General features: G+C 47.9%; 1 protein-coding gene across 1 annotated transcript in view; it reads left to right on the top strand.

The window, feature by feature from the left end:
* The window catches only part of ADCY2 (adenylate cyclase 2), a 455,956-nt gene that overhangs the window by 10,485 nt on the left and 422,508 nt on the right, over window positions 1-22,963 (top strand). Inside the window, exon 2 of the mRNA XM_027980173.2 lies at window positions 10,319-10,516. Within this exon, the coding sequence (XP_027835974.1) occupies window positions 10,319-10,516 (198 nt within the window). The remainder of the gene's footprint in view (window positions 1-10,318; window positions 10,517-22,963) is intronic.

The following is a 22,963-nucleotide window of genomic DNA, read 5'->3' as shown; positions in this document are numbered from 1 at the left end:
CTGGATGGCATCACCGACTCGATGGACATGAGTTTGAGTAAACTCCGGGAGTTGGTGATGGACATGGAGGCCTGGCGTGCTGCAATTCATGGGGTCGCAAAGAGCCGGACACAACTGAGTGACTGAACTGAACTGAACTGAACTGATTCTTTTGTTGATGCTGTAAAAGAATATAATTTAATTTTGGATATTATTTTATATTTATACAACTTATCATATCCTTTCTGTTACTAGTAACTGAAATGCAGATACTTTCAGGTTCTCTACATAGACAATCATATCATCTGTAAATCAGTTCAGTTCAGTTGCTCAGTCGTGTCTGATTCTTTGCAATCCATGGATTGCAGCATGCCAGGCCTCCCTGTCCATCACCAACCCCTGGAGTTTGCTCAGACTCATGTCCATTGAGTCGGTGATACTACCCAACCAACTCATCCTCTGTCACCCTCTTCTCCTCCTGCCTTCACTATTTCCCAGCATTAGGGTTTTTTCCAGTGAGTCAGTTCTTTGGATCAGGTGGCCAAAGTATTGGAGCTTCAGCTTCAGCATCAGTCCTTCCAAGGAACACCCAGGACTGATCTCCTTCAGGATTGACCTCCTTGCAGTCCAGGGGACTCTCAAGAGTCTTCTCCAACACCACAGTTCAAAAGCATCAATTCTTCAGCACTCAGCTTTGTTTATGGTCCAACTCTCACATCCATACATGACTACTGGTAAAAACCATAGCTTTGACCAGACAGACCTTTGCCAGCAAAGTAATGTCTCTGTTTTTTAATATGCTGTCTAGGTTTGACATACTTTTCTTCCAGGGAGCAAGCATCTTTTAATTTCATGGCTGCAGTCACCTTCTGCAGTGATTTAGGAGCCCAAGAAAATACAGTCTGTTACTGTTTCTATTGTTCCCCATAATGGAAACATTCTATTGTTTCCATGTTTGCCATGATGTGATGGGACTGGATGTCATGATCTTAGTTTTGGATCGTTTTTAGTTTATCTGCAAGTACTGAGAGTTTTATTTTATTTTGTCCAATACATTTTTTTTTTCATTTCTTTATCTTGTATTATTGTGTTGGCCTGAAACTAATGTGCTGTTGACAAAACCGGTGATTGTGGGTGCCCTTGCCTTTTTTTCTGGTTTTAAATAGAATTCCTTAATAGTTTATTCATTTAAGATGATGCTGGTTATAGATTTTATAGATATCCTTTGACATTCCTTTTGGTTAATTTATAGAAAAAGTTTAAATATGATTGTTTCAGTTCAGTTCAGTCGCTCAGTCGTGTCCGACTCTTTGCGACCCCATGAACTGCAGCACGCCAGGCCTCCTTGTCCATCACCAACTCCCGGAGTTCACTCAAACTCACGTCCATCGAGTCGGTGATGCCATCCAGCCATCTCATCCTCTGTCGTCCCCTTCTCCTCCTGCCCCTAATCCCTCCCAGCATCAGAGTCTTTTCCAATGAGTCAACTCTTCACATGAGGTTGCCAAAGTACTGGAGTTTCAGCTTTAGCATCATTCCTTCCAGAGAACACCCAGCGCTGATCTCCTTTAGAATGGACTGGTTGGATCTCCTTGCAGTCTAAGGGACTCTCAAGAGTTTTCTCCAACACCACAGTTCAACAGCATCAATTCTTTGGCACTCAGCTTTCTTCACAGTCCAACTCTCACATCCACACATGACCACTGGAAAAACCATAGCCTTGACTAGACAGATCTTTGTTGGCAAAGTAATGTCTCTGCCTTTGAATATGCTGCCTAGGTTGGTCATACCTTTCCTTCCAAGGAATAAGCGTCTTTTAATTTCATGGCTGCAGTCACCATCTGCAGTGATTTTGGAGCCCCCCAAAATAAAGTCTGACATTGTTTCCACTGTTTCCCCATCTATTTGCCATGAAGTGATGGGACCAGATGCCATGATTTTCATTTTCTGAATGTTGAGCTTTAAACCAACTTTTCACTCTGCTCTTTCACTTTCGTCAAGAGGCTTTTTAGTTCCTCTTCACTTTCTGCCATAAGGGTGGTGTCATCTGTATATCTGAGGTTATTGATGTTTCTCCCGGCAATCTCCATTCCAGCTTGTGCTTCTTCCAGCTCAGCGTTTCTACTGATATACTCTGCATAGAAGTTAAATAAGCAGGGTGACAATATACAGCCTTGACTACTCCTTTTCCCATTTGGAACCAGTCTGTTTTTCCAGCAGAGGAACCAGAGTTCAAATTGCCAACATCCGCTGGATCATCGATAAAGCAAGAGAGTTCCAGAAAAAACATCTATTTCTACTTTATTGACTATGCCCAAGCCTTTGACTGTGTGGATCACAATAAACTGTGGAAAATTCTGAAAGAGATGGGAATACCAGACTACCTGACCTGCCTCTTAAGAAACCTATATGTAGGTCAGGAGGCAACAATTAGAACTAGACATGGAACAACAGACTGGTTTCAAGTATGATTGTTTAGTTTTACCAAACTGAGATAATCAAAAGATTTTTTGATGTGTTTTAAAGTCAGTGTAGTGAATTATAATTTTCTATTACTGAGAATTTTTTGTATTCATGCTAATACAGTTTTTATGATATAAAATGTTGGATGTGAAGTGCTAACATTTTAAGGTTTTTGCTGACATAGTCTTTGGTAAAATGAATTTGGAATATTTCTTTATCAGATTGGCATTTTTCTTTTTTGTAAGTTTTTCTGGTCTTAAAAGTCAGGGAGTATGCCTTTATTTTTAGTTTCCTAAAAGTTTTCATTATGTTAGAAAGAGTTGAAAGAATTTACTTAGAAAACCACATGGGTTTGTTGCTTTCTTTGGAGAGAGATTTAAAAATTTTTGCTTTAGCATCTTTGATAATAATAGGATTATAGTATTTCTAACTTTATTTCTTGAGTCAGTTTTAGTAAGCCTTTTCTAAGACGCTTTGCATTTCATCCCAATTCTCAAGTTTGATGGTAATATTTGATAATACTTAGATGCTTTCTTTTTTTTAACTTAATCTTACTAGATGTCTGTTTTGTCTTAACTTTTTACAAAAAAAATTGTCTTTTTTGATACACTGTGTTGCATTTTTGCTTTCTGTCTTCATTACCTCTGTGTCAATCAAAACATATTAGATTATGATATGCTATGGAAACAAACAACTCCAGAGTCTTAGTAGCTTAACACAACAAAGGTTTATATTTTGTTTGAGCTGCACAGTAAATGTGAGTCAGCAGAGGAATTCTCTCACATCAGTTACGCAGAGATTTAGAATGAAGGGAGCTGCATCCCACAGCATCCTTCCTTCCTTGATTGCTGTGTTGTTGTTGTATAGTTGCTAAGTTGTGTCTGACCTGTGACCCCATGCAGCACGCTAGGCTTCTCTGTCCTGCACTGTCTCCCGGAGATGCTCAAACTCATGTCCTGTGAGTTGGTGCCACCCAACCATCTCATCCTCTGTCGTCCCCTTTTCCTGCCTTCAATCTTTTCCAGCCTCAGGGTCTTTTCTAGTGAGTCGGCTCTTTGCATCAGGTGGCCAGAATATTAGAGCTTCAGCTTCAGTATCTGTCCTTCCACTGAATATAATACACTAGGGAAGAAAAGAGTGCTTCTCTCTGGCAATTGACATCATCCGCATGGAAGTGCCCCATCACTTTCATGTTTCATTGACCAGACTTCAGTGTTCTAGTTATCTGTTGCTGCATAAAACCCCCAACGTGTTTAGTGATTGAAAAATTCACATGTTTCACTTTCCTCCTGAATCAGCAGTTTGGCAATGGTAGCTCAACCCTGCTCCCTGTGGCTTCCCACACCAGAGGCAGACTTCTTGCAGCATGTCCTGGCCAGTGTGGGGTAGGAGGGGGGCTCTGCTCACCTGGGCTGGGCTGTAGGAGTCCTCCTCATGACGGATGCTTCTGTAATCGTTAACGCCGTGGAAAGAAAGTGCCAGCAGCCTCATAGTGGCTTTTACGTGCCTCTGCCTGGGAGAGAAACACTTCACTTTTATTCTTTTTTTTTTTTTTTGCTCAAAATGGCTGCTTGGAACATCAAAAGAGGTTAGAAGGTGAATCCAGAAGGAACCCAGAAGAAAGAAATAGGAAATATTTTGGAAAGTCCCTGACCACCACATTTTCTTTCTATTTGGTTGGCCCCAAAGTTTCTCTGGGTTTTTCCATTGTGGAAACTCGTGAACGAATGTTTGGGCCAACTCAGTGCTTGCTTTGGGCTTCCGCTGTTCTTTTCCAGATTTCTGCAGTGGGATCTTTAGTTCATCAGTTTTCAGCCTCCTTTCTTTGCGTGAACCTTGGCAGCAGCAGGGAGCCTTGAATCAGTGGAGAATCCCTGTGCAGTCAGGGCTTGTGGGGATCTCCAAAAGCAGAGCTTACCCACCCATCAGGGGAGCCCCATCTGGACGGTCTCTAGTGGGGACCCTGTCCGGCTGACCTCGTTGGAGTCCTGCACGTGGAGCACAGAGTCGGGCCGGCTGGGCCCCATCAGGCTCCTCCCCACGTGTCTCAGCCTCATCTGATCCTGCACGTCGCCCTTCCTGGGGCGGCTTGGCGTCTGCCTCTAAGATCTTGGGCAGGCCTCTCCAAAGGCCTGCTCTCACTCGGGAGCGTTCCGGGAAGAGATTCTGGTGAGGACTTGCTCCACGTCCCCCTCCCAGTTCTGCCACAGATTCTTCTATTCAACTCTAAGAGAGAGCCGTGGAGGGAAAGCGAATCTAAGAAATGGCAACTCCCAGTAAGGCCAAGCTGACAAAAGGGTGATTGAGTCTAACTTGTAAGATGACCAGTTTCCCTCTGAGCACCACTTTTACTGCACAGTACGGGTTTGCTCATGGGAAGACTTTTGGAGTTTTTCAGGATTATTTTGCATTTTGCCTTTAGATCTATGACCCTTTCTTCCCCAGTAGCTCGGTTGGTAAAGAATCTGCTTGCAATGCAGGAGACCCTGGTTTGATTCCTGGGTCAGGAAGATCCTCGGGAGAAGGGACAGGCTGCCCACTCCAGTCTTCCTGGGCTTCCGCGATGGCTCAGTTGGTAAAAGAATCTGCCAGGAGTGTGGGAGACCTGGGTTTGATCTCTGGGTTGGGAAGATCCCCTGGAGGAGGGAATGGGAACCCACTCCAGCGTCTTGGCCTCGAGAATCCCATGGACAGAGGAGCCTGGCGGGCTACATCCGTGGGCTCACAAACAGAGATGGCTGAATCACTGATACTATTGATGAAATTAAATGTGGAGGAGGTAGACCGAGGAGAGAGAGGAGAGATGGTGTGCAGGAGGGAGGAGGACAGACTCGGGGCGCTGGCGCCTGAGGGGCTGCAGTCCACGGGGTTGGAAAGAGTCCGACACGACTGAGCGACTAAACAGCAACAACAGAAACGTATTTTACGTTAGAGTGTCCTTTGCCATCTAAGAGGAAAACAGTACTGTTTAACGAAAAGAATGAAAAACACACGTGGAAAATATGGAAAATATACATAATCTGTTGCTCCATGGAAAAGCCTCCAAGAAACAAGGCCATTGTTATATGATAAAGAGAAGCAATGGGTGTTTAATAGGCCTGGCAGTTTGACTCCCTCCCAAATTAAATGCACTGATCAGAGAAAGATGAAACATTCCTGGAGAGTGATGGGAACCCATTATCATGACAGGAGGTAATGGGACGCTCGCGGTCTTCCTTTTAAAGGCGTGTTAACACATTTAGTTTGCGTTGTATGGTGACTTTTAAAAAATCTTTTTAAAGCCATGTCTTAAAGGCATTTCTGTACATTTTATTTAGTTTGTGTACCGTGGTACATTTTTTATTTCCATGAAGGGAGGAGGGGTTGGGCTGCATAAACATATTTAATTTAGATCGACAGTGTTTTCACTGTTTTCGTTCACTTTATTTTCAGCTGCTCTTATTTGTTTTATACACTGAATTTTGAAAACTCAGCTATTTCATAAAAGAGTAGCCACGGGTGGGCTGCTGCGGCTTCGTTCTCCTTCCTGTCCACTGGGGCTGGAATAAGGGGGGGGAGGGTGTGTAATTCAAGGTCTGAGGGCGTTTCGCTGTTTCATTTACTTACTCGCCTTAAGAAAAATGCATGATCCAAATGCAGGGCTAGGAAAGAATGTGGTTTATAAGCTTATACATTTTTAATGAATATGCTACTGTTGTTTTTATTTTTTTTTTCCCTTTGCCCCCCCCCCCCTTTACAAAAGATTCTATTTAGTAGAGCAGTCCATATTAAGACTTGTTTGGAGTTAAGGTTCAAAAGGCAAACGCAGAATAAATTGACAGCTGTTCTCTTTCTGGAAGAGCCCGGATTCTTCAGAGGGCTCAGGTTTTGCAGTGGTCAGGGGCCACTGGCCTTGTGAGCAGAGACTGACTGTCTGAAGCCACAGGCCATCTGGGAACGGGCCTCCCTGCCCGGGTTGGGGACAGGACTTCAAAGCTGAGGGGAGTCCTTCTCCGGGGCGTGGGGTGACCCAGGCAATGCCATGCATCCGGTAAGCAGGGATACTGGACGCCCTCGGGTCCTTTTAGGATGGAGAGGCCTTTGTCTGCCCTTCTTCCCTAAACGTACATTCACAGTCCTAGTTGACACTGGGTGAGCATGGAGGTGTATGTATCCTTTGAGACTAGAAGCTTGGGTCTTTTGTTGTTCTGATTTTGAAGGAAATAAAGCATTTCTGTGGGGCCCTAAAAATATTAGGGGACCAATGTCCACTGTGCCTAGTGGAGAGGTCACCCTGCAGCCCAGACTAGTGGGTTGTCTGGGATCAAGACCCTGATGGTGAAAAAAAAGAGAGAGCTGCCAGTATTTAAACCCCAAACCCATATCAAATCTTATTATATAATGTTCCTGGCTCACCAAGGCATTGGGTCTTTCCCTTGTTCACGGTTGGATCTTTGAGCAGAGAAATGCAAGGAAAGCGGCTATGGGCTGTATACTTCATCCTCCTCTTCCCATAAAGACACAGGTCACAGGTCACAGCTTCTCTGTGCCTTTAGCTACTGATTTTCACTTGATGGGCTTCCCTGCTGTCTCAGACGGTAATGCAATGCAGGAGACCTGAGTTCGATCCCTGGGTAGGGACGACGCCCCAGAGAAGGAAATGTCAACCCACTGTGGTATTCTTGCCAAGAGATTTCCTGGGACAGAGGAGCCTAGCGGGCTACAGTCTGTGGGATCGCAAAGACTCAGACATGACTGAGTGACTCACACTTTTCACTTGACAGTCACGCAGGTTTTCACACCACTTTCTTCCTTTCTGGATAACTGAAGCCAATACAGTCAACGGTTGTTGCTTTCCTATGGGGTTAATGAAATGATGGAAAATCCACAGCAGGAAGGCAGCTGTCCTGCTTCTCTACTGGCTGGCTTTCTGTTTGCAGCTCAGTTAACTTCATTTGGGGAAGTTTAAAGTAAAATCACGTTTTCACGGCTCTGTGTGTGCAGCAACCACGACCTTGAGTGAGACGTCCTCAGAAGACAGGCTGCTGTATCCCTGTGTGCCCTGGTCCGTGGATCAGGGCACGGACTGGGGAGTGTTGGGTGCTGGGGAACATTGGGTGCTGGGGAGCACTGGGGTGTGGGTGGATCCCAGACAACCTTTTGTAATGACTGGAACCTGTGTCTGAAGGTCAAAGTACAAGAAGGCACTTAATCGTGGACAGAAATAGTAGGGGAGGGAGGTTGTGAGAACATCCCACTGGGCCCTTCTGTCTTCTGGCTGTTCTGGAAACATTCTTTTGGCCACTGGGGAACTGGCTACACCGGGGCTCATGCATCGTTTATGCACACAGGGCACAGGGCTCTGCTGTGATGGCAACACAGACCATCCCCTGGGTGAAGCCCCATTCTCTCCCAATCAGCCCCACAACCCTGGTGCCTCCTTCCCATTCAGAGGCCTGCATTTTCTCACCTGTGCAGGCAACCGTGCCTGCACTCATACGGCTGGTGTGAGAATAAAAGACCTTAATGTACCTGAGTGCTTAGCAGAAAAATAGCCATGTTAGAGTTGATGCTTTCGAACTGTGGTGCTGGAGAGGACTCTTGAGAGTCCCTTGGCCAGCAAGGAGATCAAACCAGTCCATCCTAAAGGCGATCAGCCCTGAATATTCACTGGAAAGACTGAGACTGAAGCTCCAATACTTTGGCCATTTGATGCGAAGAGCCGACTCATTGGAAAAGACCCTGATGCTGGGAAAGATTGAGGGCAGGAGGAGAAGGGGGCGATAGAGGATGAGATGGTGGGATGGCATCATCGACTCCAAGGACATGAGTTTTAGCAAAGTAGATGGTGAAGGACAGGGAAGCTTGGTGTGCTGCAGTGCATGGGGTCATAGTCAGACACAGTTGAGCAACTCAGCAGCAACTGACGTGAGCACTTGCTGTGATTGCTGTCGCTCTTGGCTTTCTCACAGTTGTTGCTCGACACCTGTAACTGTGAGAGAGGAAAGGGAAGAGAAGGCGCTGAAGGTGGTCCGGCCCCCCTGCTTTCTCCTGGGTGTCAGCCTGGGCCTGCCGCCTGGTGTGCCTCACCCGCCTTCCTGCCCGCCTCCCTGTGGTCAGTGGCCGGATATCTGAAGGAGGTGGCGGGGCATCTCCAGGGTGAAGTAAGAGATGCTCGTGGCCCAGAGTGAGCCCTGTACCCACCAGAAAAGGTGAGGGCTTCCCCAGGCTCTGGTATTTGAAAGACCTACGCTGTATGTCCCAGGTTGCACTGTAACTTTTGAGTTTTGTCTTGTTTTCTTACTTTTGGCAGAGCTCAGTCTTGGTTGCCGCGAGCAGGGCCGCGTCTCTGGCTGCAGTGTTTGGGCTTCTCATCGTGGTGGCCACTCTCCTTGCGGAGCGCAGGCTCTGGGGCCCGTGGGCTGCAACAGTTGCAGCTCCCAGGCTCTAGAGCGCGGCCTCAGTAGTGTGGTGCTCGGGCTTCTGGCATGTGGGATCTTCCCAAATCAGAGATCGAACCCATGTCTCCTACATGGGCGGGCAGAGTCTTGACCATTGAACCACCAGGGAAGCCCTCTACTGTAAGTGTTAATATTCTGAAACTTCAGTAGAAGTTCTTAGGGCCCTGGCTATATGGATTGTTTTGGTTGAAACTCCTTTGAGTATTTCATCAACTAAATGTATTAGCTGAAGATTAAAGCTTTTACACTGTGTTCCATCCCATGGCGTGTGCTGTTCAGAGCAAGTTTCCAGCAGAATATTTGGAGAAGCTAAAGCCTAAAATCCAGGCTTGGATAATCAGAGGAAACGCTAGGTTTATTGCATTGTGTGGAATTGTAATAGTGTGCATTTGAAGGGTTATGTGGCTAGATAGAGATGAATAGAAAATGACTATTAGTGTGCAAATGTAGAGTTTTAAAAAATGCATTAGTAACAGGCTAATAATGTCCATTTTCCTTTTGCTGCCAGAGCCCAAGAAAGGCGGAAAAGGAAGCTAGCTAAATGGCACAGTCTTCTAAATATTTCCCACTCTCTCATCTTCTATTTTTAGTACTTTCTGACCCTTTTCTATTAGCCTTGATCTTGTTAAAACATTAATTGCAATGCATTAAAAGAAAAGCTTCTAGTTTTAGAATCCAAGATAGTATTTAGTTCTTTTTTAAAATAAGCCATTTCAAAACCATTTGCAGGCCTTAATTTCCTATGATTAGAGCATATCTGATTGTCTGAAGTTGTTTGCCTTATTTTGTCCTTACATTCTGTGTTCTCACATTTACTTTTGAATGAAATCCATTTTTTCACTTACCAGGGAAAATTTGCATTCGATGGCATGGCTGTTTTGTGTAGTTTAAATATCCATTCCTAGATCACGTGTGCTCATTCACTCAGTTGTGTCCGACTCTGCAATCCCATGAACCGCAGCCCTCCAGGCTCCTCTGTGAACTCGGGTTGGTCTCTGTGGTGTAAAGGATGCTGAGATGGGGAGCTCAGATGGAGACGATGTTGTCCCTCTCCCAGAAGAGGCTCCCATGCTCAGAGAGGCTCTGCTGGCACACGTGGGATTTCCCAGGCAAGAACTGGAGTTGGTTGCCATCTTCCAGGGGATCTTCCCAACCCAGGCATTGAACCTACTTCTCTTGCCTTGGCAGGAGGCTTCTCTACCACTTCACCACCTGAGAAGCCCAGTATTGGGTTATTTATGTAGAAAAACATTTCTTAAGTTAATAAGAAACTTAAATTTCGAAAGTTCAAATTTTTCTACTTCTGAAGTCCCTCTTAAAACCTGGCCTGTTTAAACCTTGACTGATGTTGATAACATTTCGATATTAATAACAAGTCATGGGCGCCACAAGCTTTCTAAATTGTCCCTTTGTGATGTTTTTTCCCCTCCCCTTAGGAAGTTGAAGACCACGTGGCATTTTTAATCACAGTTCCGACAGCCCTGGCGATTTTCTTTGCGATCTTCATCCTGGTGTGCATCGAGTCGGTGTTTAAGAAGCTGCTGCGCCTCTTCTCTTTGGTGATATGGATCTGTCTCGTGGCCATGGGCTACTTGTTCATGTGTTTTGGGGGCACCGTCTCTCCCTGGGACCAGGTAAGATGTCCAAATGCTTTCTGTATTTTGATCTGTGACATACCAGGTTCTGTACACCTGGCCCCAACCTGTAAACAGAGGCTGAGAAGACCATCTTCGGAAATAGCTGGCCCACGGGGCTCTGCCGAGTGAAGTCACCCGGTGCCCATTTTAACCCATCAGACCTGCCGGCGGTCAGGGACCGCCCAGGCTCACCTTGTCACCTGTTTCCAATGGCTGAGGCTGCCTTTGCAACTCGCACCCCGCCTTTGTACTTCCTTCTCCAGCCCCTCGAGTCTCTCGTTGTTCTGGAATCCCCCTGGGGTGGGCACCGCTCTCTGTGCCTTGAAGTTGCAAAGACTGAACTTAAACTCTTTGCTCAGGGACCGGATCTCCAGGTTTGGTGTCAACATGATGATGTCATAGCAGCAGGGAGACCTGCCGTTCCTCATGCTGAGCCTGGGAGGCTCTTGGTTTAGAAGAGGGCCATGTCTGGGGGATGCTAGGTCTTTAGGAGACGGTAGTCCAGTGGGCTTTTCCCCTTGTGCTGGGGCCACGTGGTTCTTGTCTGCTGGTTGCTTGATCAGATGGTTCCAGGCACGGGTGCGGGTATCCTAGTTAGTAGCTTCAAGCTTGTAATTGATGCCAAGGGGTTCTGTTGCCATCGAGGGAGAGAGGAAGCTGAGTGCCAAGAGGGCTGTTGCTGAGCTGCTGGGGGCCAAGAGCCTGGGGAGGGAGAGGCGCAGGAGCCACAGTCGTTAGGAGACTCCCCGGAGTTACTGGGGAGGCCGAGAAGAGAGACTCAAGTTGGAACACACAGAAGGATTCAAGTGCCGATGTGTGTTACTTTCAATTATCTTTTGATATTGACCTCTAATGTAATTCCACAGTGGAAGGAGAGCAGACTCTGTCTGATGTCAGTACCTTTAGACCATGCAATTTTTGCACCTGGTTTTGTGTCCTTGGAGAAGGAAATGGCAGCCCACTCCAGTAGTCTTGCCTGGAGAATCCCACGGACAGAGGACCCTGGTAGGCTGCGTTCCATGGGGTCACGAAGAGTTGGACATGACTGAGCGACTTCCCTTTCTGTCCTTAGTTTATAGTCTATGGGAACTTGAATAGAATCTGTACCCTAGTGTTGTGCGAACGTTGTGTAAATCTTAATTATGTTGAGATGGTTCATAGTGCTTTTCAGGCCTACTATATCCTTCTGCTTTCCTGTCTGTTCCTTCTATTAATTTTTGACAGTTTCATATTGAGACTGTCATATTGAAAAACCTTAATTTATCCACTTAAAAAATAATTATAATATCTAGTAGAACTATGGGTACCCTTGTTTTGTATTTTTCAAGTCTCCTGTAAATGTGTTATCATACTTTCAAAATTTGAAAAATAAAAAGAGAAAAAAAAAAAAGTTCAAGTGCCAGGTCAAGAGCCTGAGCTGAACAGAGCCCTTGGGAAGTCCAAGAATGGGGTTTCCAGAGAATTCTGTCCTGTGATCTCAGACAAAGCATCCTCATCTTTGACCCTCAGTTCCTTCTGTGAAGGGAGAGGCTGGGCAGAGTGAACTCGGGTTGGTCTCTCTGGTGTAAAGGATGCTGAGATGGGGAGCTCAGATGGAGACGATGTTGTCCCTCTCCCAGAAGAGGCTCCCGTGCTCAGAGAGGCTCCCCTGGCGTCTCCTCCTCGTTCCTCCACTCAAGCCTTTTGCAGTGCTGGGTGCCACCCCCCCCCCCACCCCTCTGCTCCCCATTTGCTCCACGCACACCCTCACCCACTGCCCTCAGTGGCACACGTGGTCCACCGCCCCTCCGCCGTCACCCCAGTGCACGAGGACAGAAGCAGGAAGCAGGTTAAGAGCATCCTTTGCCGTCTGTGGCATGGACCCCGGGTCTTTCCTAGCACCGCGGCCACCTTTTAACAACGGAGCTTTCGAAGAAGCCTTCCTGTCTGGAGGCTTCCCTCGTAGCTCAGTTGGTAAAGAATCCACCTGCAATGCAGGAGACCTCGGTTAGATTTCTGGGTCAGGAAGATTCCCTGGAGAAGGGAAAGGCTACCCAGTCCAGTATTCTGGCCTGGAGAATCCCGTGGACTGTACAGTCCGTGGGGTCGCAAAGAGTCGGACAGGACTGAGTGACTTTCACTTTCCTGTCTGGAAGGACAAATACTCCTTCTGTTCAGAATTCTCTGAGCTTCCTTTTTTCACGTGAATGACACACTCTGTCGTGACTGGTGGACACTCGTGCGTTTCCTTCATTAACGTCATCTGGGGGCCTTCCCAAAGTGGCCTCCCCAGGTGCCTGGCTGCCCTCCCATCAGGAGACCCTCACCCTCTCTGGTCTCTCCTCAGCACTTACGGCCGTCTGCAGAGCGTGTTGCATAGCCCTCTCTCTACCCCTGTCTCCGGAGAACGTAAACTCCTTCCCTGTGGGATGTGACTGCCCCTGTTGTGTCTCTGCACCTATAGGCGCTGTCCGTTGGTGGCACCCCGAGCTGCCTTCATGGGACTCGGCTTAGTAGATTGGTCTTTCCCTTCCCTTAGTGGATGGGTCTGTCTGTTGGCTTTGTGTGTGTGTCCACTCGTTTCTGCTTTTACTCTTCTTCTGGTTTTACGACGCACGCTTGGGTTTAATTGCTGCTCTCAGCCTGTTCGTTAATAAATCTCTGTAAGCATCTTCATTCCTTCGCTGTTCAGTCGCTCAGTCATGTCCGGCTCTTTGCGACCCCGTGGACTGCAGCACGCCAGGCTTCCCTGTCCATCACCAACTCCTGGAGTTTGCTCAAAGTCATGTCCGTTGAGTCAGTGATGAGCTCGAGTGCCTTAAACATCCTTATTTCAGAGTCATTTTACTTGCTAGGGTGGCTCAGGCAGTAAAGAATCTGCTTCTACTGTAGGAAACCAGAGTTTGATCCCGGGTTCAGGAAGATCCCCTGGAGATGGGAATGGCAACCCACTCCAGTATTCTTTTCTGGGAAATCCCATGGACAGGGAAACCTGGCAGGCTACAGCCCATGGGGTCACAAAGAGTCAGACACAACTAAGCGGCTGACATTTTCACTTTCACTTGTCTTCTGTTTACTTGAGGTCGATTTCCCAGCTGTTGGTTGGCTCTGTTTCTTGGCTCTAGCTTGGATGCTGTTGTTTACAACCTCGTGCTGAGATTTTTCACCTTGGCCTCTGCCCGTGACCCCACCCACGTCAGGGTTGCTGGCCTCACGCCGTCAGGACCCTGGGCAGGGTGGACTCCTGCGTGGAGCCTCAGCACCGTCGATGGGGCAGCCAGGGGGGCCGGCCTCCCCCACGACCTCTAGGGGCACAAGCGTTCGGGGCCACTTGCCTTGCGCTGTGCAGCTGCTCACATCTCTTGCCAGAAGAAGGCCACTTTGAACTAATTAATTTATTCTTTTAACTTTGTATTTTATGTTGGAGTATAGAAGGAGGGCATAACAACCCACTTTGGTATTCTTGCCTGGAGAATCCCATGGATGGAGGAGCCTGGTGGGCTACAGTCCATGGGGTTGCATAGAGACAGACACGACTGAGCAACTAACACATACGCACGCATGAACGCACGCACACGCGCACGCACACACACACACACACATGCGCACACACACACACACACACACTTGAGTAAGGGCTTCCCAGGTGATGCTAGTGGTGAAGAGTCCGCCTGCCAATGCAGGCCACCCAGAAGATGCGGGTTTGACCCTGGGTCAGGAAGATCCCCTGGAGTAGGAAATGGCAACCTCTTCCAGTATTATTGTCTGGGAAATCCTGGGGACTGAGAAGCCTGGTGGGCTACAGTCCTTGGGGTCACAGAGGACACAACTGAGAGACGGAACACACGCACAGAAACAGGGGGCTGGATATGCCCGCTTAGAAGGAGATGGGGTACGCAAGAGAAGAGTTGAGCTGGGCACCCAGGGTGGAGGAGAGGGAGTATGTATATATTCTTTTTCACAGTATTTTCCCATTTAGCTTCTTATATAATATTGAGCAGAACTCCCTGTGCTGGACAGTAGGTCCCTGTTGGTTGTCCAAATACCTGAGAAGTTACTTGAGCTAAGTGATTGGCGCTCATCCTTTGATTTTTCTCCATAAGTGTCCATGTCATCTATGAATAGGAAGCTTTATTTCCTTCATTCCAGTGTTAATGTCTTATTTCTTCTTCCTGACATGTGCGTATCATCAGACCTTCCGGTAAAATTCTAAATGCAAGAAAGAAAGAAAAAAAAAAAAAAGAAGAGGCCACTTGAGCCCCATTCCTCTGCTGGAGTCTGAACTCCTTCTCAGCACTCCCGATCATTCAGGAGGAGACCTGAAATGTGGTTATTCTGCCTGGTTAACCCAAAGTTGTCTCTCTGGCGTCTTTCGGTGTCAGCGTCACAGATGCAGGCCCCTTGATGAACGCTGATGTTCTGACCTCTGAGAGGTGTTAGTAGGCTCGCTGCGCTTGAGGGAGTGAGCGCCAGGCTTGATCCGAGAGAGGATGCTTCCACGCCCAGTGCCGTTGTGAGGAGTGGCTGGGGTGCACCGATGGGGACAGTCCACACGGGGCCCCCCTCACTGCTGAAAACAGTGGCAAGTTCGGGGATCCCAAGACCCCCGTGAGGTTCAGAACTTGCAGAAGGACCTACAGAACCCTTTTAAGCTGTTAATACTCATGTTTACAGATTTCCCAGGCGGTGCTAGAGGTAAAGAGCCCGCCTGCCAATGCAGGAGCTGTAAGAGACCAGGTGGTGCTAGAGGTAAAGAGCCCGCCTGCCAATGCAGGAGCTGTAAGAGACCAGGTGGTGCTAGAGGTAAAGAGCCCGCCTGCCAATGCAGGAGCTGTAAGAGACCAGGTGGTGCTAGAGGTAAGAGCCCGCCTGCCAATGCAGGAGCTGTAAGAGACCAGGTGGTGCTAGAGGTAAAGAGCCCGCCTGCCAATGCAGGAGCTGTAAGAGACCAGGTGGTGCTAGAGGTAAAGAGCCCGCCTGCCAATGCAGGAGCTGTAAGAGACCTGGTGGTGCTAGAGGTAAAGAGCCTGCCTGCCAATGCAGGAGCTGTAAGAGACCTGGGTTCAATCCCTGGGTGGGGAAGATCCCCTGGAGGAGGGCATGGCAACCCACTCCAGTATTCTTGCCTGGAGAATCCCATAGACAGAGGAGCCTGGTGGGCTACAGTCCATACGATCACAAAGAGTCAAATATGACTGGAGCAACTTAGCACACACGCATGGTTTCTTAAAGAACACAGTTTAGCATCAGCCAAGGGGAGTGTTCAGGAGAACTGCGGAGTGTGGAGTGTCTGTTGTCCGGTCTATCTGGAGACACAACAGCCATGCCCTCCTAGCTGCGCGGGGAATAGCGCCTCCCTGGGAGGGTCATCAGAGCCTCGTGTGCCCAGGTTTTGCCTAGGACTCATCGTGTGCCCCTGCATGGCTGGCTGTGGGTCTCAGCCCCGCTACAGATAGAGCGGACTCTGTGTGGCCCTGAGCCGCCTTCCTGAATCACGTCTCAGACGGTCTGCTGGCCAGAGCCTCCAGGGGCGCAAACAGTCCTGTCAGGTGGGGCATTCCTGGGGTCCGAGAGATCCGCTCCCAGGAGCCCAGGGCAAAGGCCGATCTCGTTCTGCTGAAGTTGGTTCTTCCCCGCACGTTTGGGTGGAGTCCTGCTCTCAGCCATCGACAGCCAGCACACAACCCAGAGCCGGAGCCGCCAGCACTGGTGTTGTCTGGAAGGTGCCGCCCCTGTTCTGGGTGCTTTCCACAAACCCGTTCCATCTTTTCATAGCTCTGTGGGGTGGGCGCCGTGGTACCTGAGCTCACCCAGCACCTAGACTTCTGCACCGGTCCCTCGATCACAGCCAGGCTTCGGGGGCAGTGAGCGGGACAGGAGATTTGAACTCAGGGGGACTGACTCCAGAGGCCAGTCTTACCTGGGATCCCGGTAGTTCTCAACTGGGAGCAGTTTCACTCCCAGGGACATTTCCCAGTCTGGCAGTGTCTCTGACTGTCACAGCCTGGTTAGGGGTCACCTAGTGTGTAGAAGCCAGAGATGCTGCTGTGAACCCTACAAACAGCCTACAGCACACAGGCCAGCAGCATCTCTAAGGATCACCCAGCCCGAGTGTCTCCAGGGCTGAGTCTGAGAAACTCTGTGTTTACCAAAGACCCAGTTCTTAAAGGCTCAGTAAGTGGAACTGTCCTGAGTGGCCAGGGCACCACTTCAGACTGATGGTTCTGCTTTGGATCAGAGAGGCATGATTTGGCAGTGTGTGGCCTGGAAAACGTACCTGCTGGAGAAAGGGTGGCAGGTTTGGAGGTTGGGCATTGACATGGTTTGGAAGCAGCCGCTGGTGAAATAAGGAAAATGTGGAGAAGACGCTGGTGGCTTTGCCCTCCCAGCCCTGAGTACGTGTGGAGACCTGGCGTCACTGGTAGTTTTAATTCAGCTCGTGTCACCCCCGATTTGGGCCCCCTCTCAGCCCATGCTGCCATCATCCCCACCCAGCTGACATGTGTTCCACGCAGCCGCCTCCTGGACAAGAATTATTTAAAAATGACATTCGTTGGTGGTTCCCAGCAATCGGAGGGAAGCTGTGTGGTACATTGCAGAGTTGGAGGTTCCACTGTTAACAGTGGCGTGTGTGTATGCTGAGTGCACATACACGTGCATGGGCGTGCAGGCGCATACACACACACCTCTGCAGGGAGGGTCTGCCCGCCTGCTTCAGCTTGGACTGGGTTTGCTGAAATCCCCTGCCCACCGCCCGTTGGAGAAGGAAGTGGCAACCCACTCCAGTATTCTTGCCTGGAGAATTCCATGGACAGAAGAACCAGGTGGGCTATAGTCCACGGGGTCACAAGAGTTGGACACGTCTTAGCAACTAAACCACCACCACCGCCGCCTCCCCACCGTGTGCAAGATGACCTCCCCATGATCAAAGGGTGGAGGTGCTATCAACACACTTGACCTTCTTTTCCTGAATGGTTGGAAACCGCATGAAAAATTTGAACATGGCTAGGAGAGGAGGAAGCAAGTTATCAGTCTCCTGTATTCCTTTAGGTGAAGGGATCATTTTTGTTTTTCTGAAGACATCAGCAGCAGCACGTCTGGGGCCCCCAGTCCCCTCTTTTGTGCATTCCTGGGGCCGTCACACGGCACAGCAGCTCTTCCTGTCTGAGCAGCCTTCCTGATAGCCAGGTCCTATCCAGAGAGGCCTCATCACAGTTGACAAATAGTGGCTCCCAGCTCTGGAGCATAAAGTCCAAAATCAAGATATGGACAGGGTCACGTTCCCCCAAAGGCTCCGGGGCCGGCCCTTCCTTCCCTGCCCCTTCCAGCATCACGTGGCTGCTGGGAAACTCTGTGGATGGTAGACACACCTCTTCAACATCTGTCTCCATCATCTCATGGCACTCTTCTACCTGCGTCTCTTTGATTCTTATAAGGCCACCCATCATATTGGACTTAGGAAACTCATGATTCCTGCTTAACTTGACCATGTTTGCAAAGACCCTGATTTTAAAGACGGTCACATTCACAGGTGGGGCTTCCCAGGTGGCTCAGTGGTAAAGAATCCACCTGCCAGTGTAGGAGATGCGAGTTCGATCCCTGGGTTGGTAAGATCCCCTGGAATAGGACATGGTAACCTGCTCCAGTATTCTTGCCTGGAGAATTCCATGGAACAGAGGAATTTGTCCTGGTGAGCTCCAGTCCATGGGGTCGCAGAGAGTCAGACACAACTGAATACTCACTGGCTGGCTGGCCCAGGTATAGGGGTGAGGATTTGAACACATCTTTGGGGAGGACACCATTCAACTCGTGATAGATGGCATTTCATGGAAGTCACCCTGTTGGCTACGAGGACAGTCTCCTGCTGCAGGAAGCCAGGCCCATCTCGTGGCCTGTTGGCTCTCATATTTACTTCCCACTCTTAGATATTTGACAGCTGCTCTTGGTGTTGACTTTCACTTAAACTGCAAGTCCACCTGGAGATTAAATGTATGCTGTGGAGGTTTTTGACCCATTTTCAAACCAGGGTCTGCAGAAGTAGAAACATTCTTATGTGTGACTAGCCTGCTGAAATCAATCATCCACTCTCAGGAACAGAAAGAGAAAATGACCTGTGATCAAGCGCATTGCCTTGTAGACAAGGAGAGCACCATAAACGAATGTTTGCACGTTAGGTTGGTTTGCTCCGCCTGTCTGATAATGAAAATGCTTCTTTAGGGTTTTTGTAGGCATGCCATAACATTTTCCTTTTTTATGATATCTTTGGTTCACTTAGTGAAGCCTTAACTTTAAGGTGATATTATATATATATATGTAATTTATTTACGTATTTTCACCCGTGCTGGGTCTTTGCTGCTGTACACTGTCTCTAGTTGCGATGAGCAGGCTCTGCTGTCTAGTTGGGGTGCTTGGGCCTCTCGTTCCCGTGGCTTTTCTTGTTCCAGAGCACAGACTCTATGCACACGGGCTTCAGTAGCGGCAGTGTGTAGATTCAATAGTGACCGGGCACCGGCTTAGTTGGTCCGTGGCCTATGGGAACTTCCCCGACCAGAGATTGAACCAGTTTCTCCTGCATTGACAGGCAGATTCTTGACCCCTGAAACACCAGGGAAACCCTCGGTGATGTTTTAATTTATGACTTTCCAACAAGGCAAATCCATTGCATCTCAGCTGAAAACCACTGACTTAGGACCTTCCCTTTGAGGTAAGAAGACTGTTAAGAAGGTGGTGAGTCAGGAAAGCAGTTGTCTACGGTGGCTGACGTTAGCCTGTGGTCCCTGGATTGGCCAAGTGAGGACCAGGGAGTGAGCTGCACTCTCGTTTGATTCCAGAGTTCTGCTTCCCTCGTACTAAGGGCTCACTGAATAGAGTTAAATAAAAACTTCCATTTCTGGCAGCCCCATTTCTGCCTTGGCAGGGAGACCAGGTTGTGTTATTGTATAGATTTGTTAACTTACCAACGTGAACGGCTAACATTTTGCTCTTGGAAGAAGGGGCTTTCTTTGTCCTGTTACCTAAAAGGATGCCAGCCATTCAGCATGTTCCCATGTGTTTTCCTACAAAAATAGGACATCAGTGCTCAAACATCATTTTTTTTTAATTGAGAAAAGGGTGAAAATGAAAGAAAAGAAAGGCCTCTTGTCAGCTTTGAAATGGTACAGAGTTGGTTTGTAAGTGCAGTGACTTGGAAAGCTATTAAAGAACCCAGTAGCATAGGAATGAAAGGAGAAAACCCAGCGTGTTCCTGGGGAGCCAAGAAAACCATCTCTGGGTGCTTCTGTGCACCTCAGCGGTTTCTTAGGGGACATTTTGGACTCAATATGAAAAAGAACAAATCAGACAAAAATGTAAAGTAATATACAAATTATGTCGTTAAATGACAAATATATATATATTCTAACCCCTCTGCTTTTTGTTTTTGGAAAAAACAAAGGCCAGGAACATAGTGATGAAGTGTGAGTTTGAAGGAAGCACAGCACAGCTGGACGCAGCCCGAAGGGTAGTTATTTTGAGATTCCCACGTATTTCTGGCTGTTGAGCATGGAGGTGGCATTTCTATATTCTCTTTACCGTGTGTTCCCAGCCCGAGGATTGGGAAAACCACACAGGCTTGCAGTGAACGGAGAACGGGTCACCACCCTCCCTGGGGCTTCCCAGCCCCAACCCCGTGACCCTGCTTGAGTAGACAGTTCTATTGGTGTTTCTGGAACAATCTGTGTGTTCCCTTCTTCTTTTATCTCCTCCCGTGCTTTTCTCTAGAGGAGCCTAAGCTGGGGTCCTTAAGGTTGACATCTGCACTTAAATAGTTATTTGACTGCAGAAGGGATGCTGCCTGTTCTGACCTCCGAGCTTTGTGGTCCTCACTCTGCCCCGCCCCCAGGTCAACACTCCTTTTGAAGGCCGAGTGGCCCTGGAGGTGTTTCTGTTTGCTGCTCTGTTCCCAGCATGTTGCACGGTTTCAGACACGTGGAGATCACACCGCAAACTAACTGAACAAGTGGGCACATTCTCTCTGCTCGTCTCCTCCCCGGTGACGAGGAGAGACGCTACTTCCTGGATCCTGGTTCTTCCGTGCTCCAGGCAGCATTCAGTTGCTTTACATACGTGACTTCCTGGTCTGTAAGACCCTGTGAAGACAATACTGTTATTACCTGCGATTTGAAGATGAGAAAGCTGAGACCCAGAGAGGTGAAGCAACTTTCCCAGAGTCACACAGCGAGGAGGAGAGCCAGCATTTGAACCCGGCATTCTGGCACCGTGATCGTCACACGTCATCTCCGCTTGCCTCATGTTTTTGGCGACCTTGTGGTGCCTTAGCAAATGAGGAACTATTGTGTGTCGAGGAATGGGGGCATTTGGGAATTCTGGATTGTTCTTTCTGAATCACTTTGGGGTTGCATGCGATCTGGAAAAACTTCATGGGGTGAGGGGAGCTATTGCTTCGGAGATGGCCAAAAATTAATCCTATCACTGTTCTGAATTGCTAGTGATATTCCCATCTGGAGGTATTTTCATTCCTTGGACGAGTCAGTAAGTGAAATGGGACATTTCGGCCCAGGGATTAAATGTCCACGTGTCCTTGTTAGTCAGTATTATTGTTTGGAAATCAAGGATTACTTTTATACTGAAATGAATGTAACTCTTATTTACAGATTCCCTGTGATTTCACTTCTTTCTGCTCGTTTTCTCATCTGGGTCTGTCTTAGCTTCTGTGTACTAGTAACCAGCCCCTTCCTTCCCTGTTGGAAAAACCCTTCAGGCTCAAAAGTCCTTCTACGGGGTGGCCCACTCTTCCAGTAAGGTACACGTGCCCTGGGGGGTAGCCACTGTCACGAGGATCCTGGTCCTGTGTGTGCAGCTCTCACCGCCTCTGGAGAGGTCAGTGTGAGGTCAGAAGAAGGAATCAGGCTTGTAGTCTGGAGTCTGTAGTGTTTTCCTGAAAGAGCTGGAACTTTACAGGGGAGGAAGAATGTTCTGTAAGCTTTCAACACATCTGTTACTGACTCATTAAATGGAAACGTCTTTGATGGTGATATCTTAAGGCTTCCTGCATCGTGTGCCTTGTATTTGTTAGATGAGTTTATAAAATGCTGTATTTGTCGTAGACTTCCAGTGACTTTGACCTTGAATCGTGGATGTTGTTGTTATATTCAAAGAGACATACTCATGGGAGCTGGTGAATAATAGAACTTGTAATTGTCAGATGGGGACTGTGTGTGCATACCCACGTGTACATGCAGGGGAGCTGCCTTTGTGAAGGGGGGTGAATTCTAGACTCCAGGCTGGAGCAGCAAGTTCTCAGGAAAAAAAAATACGTCCAGAGTTTGAATTATTTCCTATTAAGAGTTGCTAAGCAACACCTTACTTAGCTTTCTCAGTATTCGGTATTTCAGATTTCCTTTGCTCAGCAGCCGCTAACATCATCCTCACCCAGCAATTTCAGAGAGTTGAAAAACCAGAAATCAGAGTTTGGAAATGTGATGGTGCTAAAATGCTCAGGACAGAAAATCTAAGAGGAGAGAGGAGAAAACTACAGAGACAGAGGGAGCTCTGAAGATTTGTAGAGGGTCCCTGAGTCTTGCCTGAGCCCAGCTTGGTACACACGGGAGAAGAACCTCTGGGAAAGAAATTCCTGGTACACGGCCTGCAGACCCACTCCAGTATTCCTCTCTGGGAAATCCCATAGATTTCCCATAGATATCTATCCCACAGATAGAGGAGCTTGGTGGATTACAGTTCATAGGGCTGCGAAAGAGCTGGACACGACTGAGCAAACACACAAGGCCTGGAGAGCAAGCAGGCAGGACAGATTCTTCAGTGATGAAGGGGAATCAGTTCATCAAGATGTAATGGTTCCAAAAACCTGTATACCTAAGAGAGCTCCAAATGATGTGAAAGCCCGTATCTAACACAGAGACTAAAACACCCTATCTCCAATAGATGAGACAATAAGAAAGAAAATCAATAAGGATACAGACGATTCACAAAGTATCACCAGACAAGTTGATCTGATTGATATTTTTTGAGCTCTCCACCCAACCATGCAGAATATATGTTCTTTTCAACACATGTGGAATATTTACCAAGAGGGACCATATTCTGGATCATAAAAGTCCCATTAAGTTTAAAAGGATCACTTTTTGCACAAAGCTTGTGCTTTGGCCATAATGGACTTAAATTAGAAATCGATGACATAAAAGAGTTTGAAATATCAGTCAATATTTGTAAACTAAACAACCCATTTCTAAATGACCCTGAAGGCCAAGAAGAAATTACAAGGGGGTTTGGAAAGTATGTTGGATGGAATGAAATGACCATGTGACGGATTGGAGTTTGTAGGGGGCACCTAAACTGGCACTTAGAAATTTACGCGGATGTTTATAGTACGAAAGAGGAAAAGGCTCAAGTCGACAGCTGAAGCTTCCACCGTAAGAAACTGGGAAAAGGAGTACAAATTAGAAGAAA

Source organism: Ovis aries, chromosome 16 (assembly GCF_016772045.2).
Source record: "Ovis aries strain OAR_USU_Benz2616 breed Rambouillet chromosome 16, ARS-UI_Ramb_v3.0, whole genome shotgun sequence".
In the NCBI taxonomy this organism is placed as follows: Eukaryota; Metazoa; Chordata; class Mammalia; order Artiodactyla; family Bovidae; genus Ovis; species Ovis aries.
This window is presented reverse-complemented; position numbering and strand designations above follow the sequence as displayed.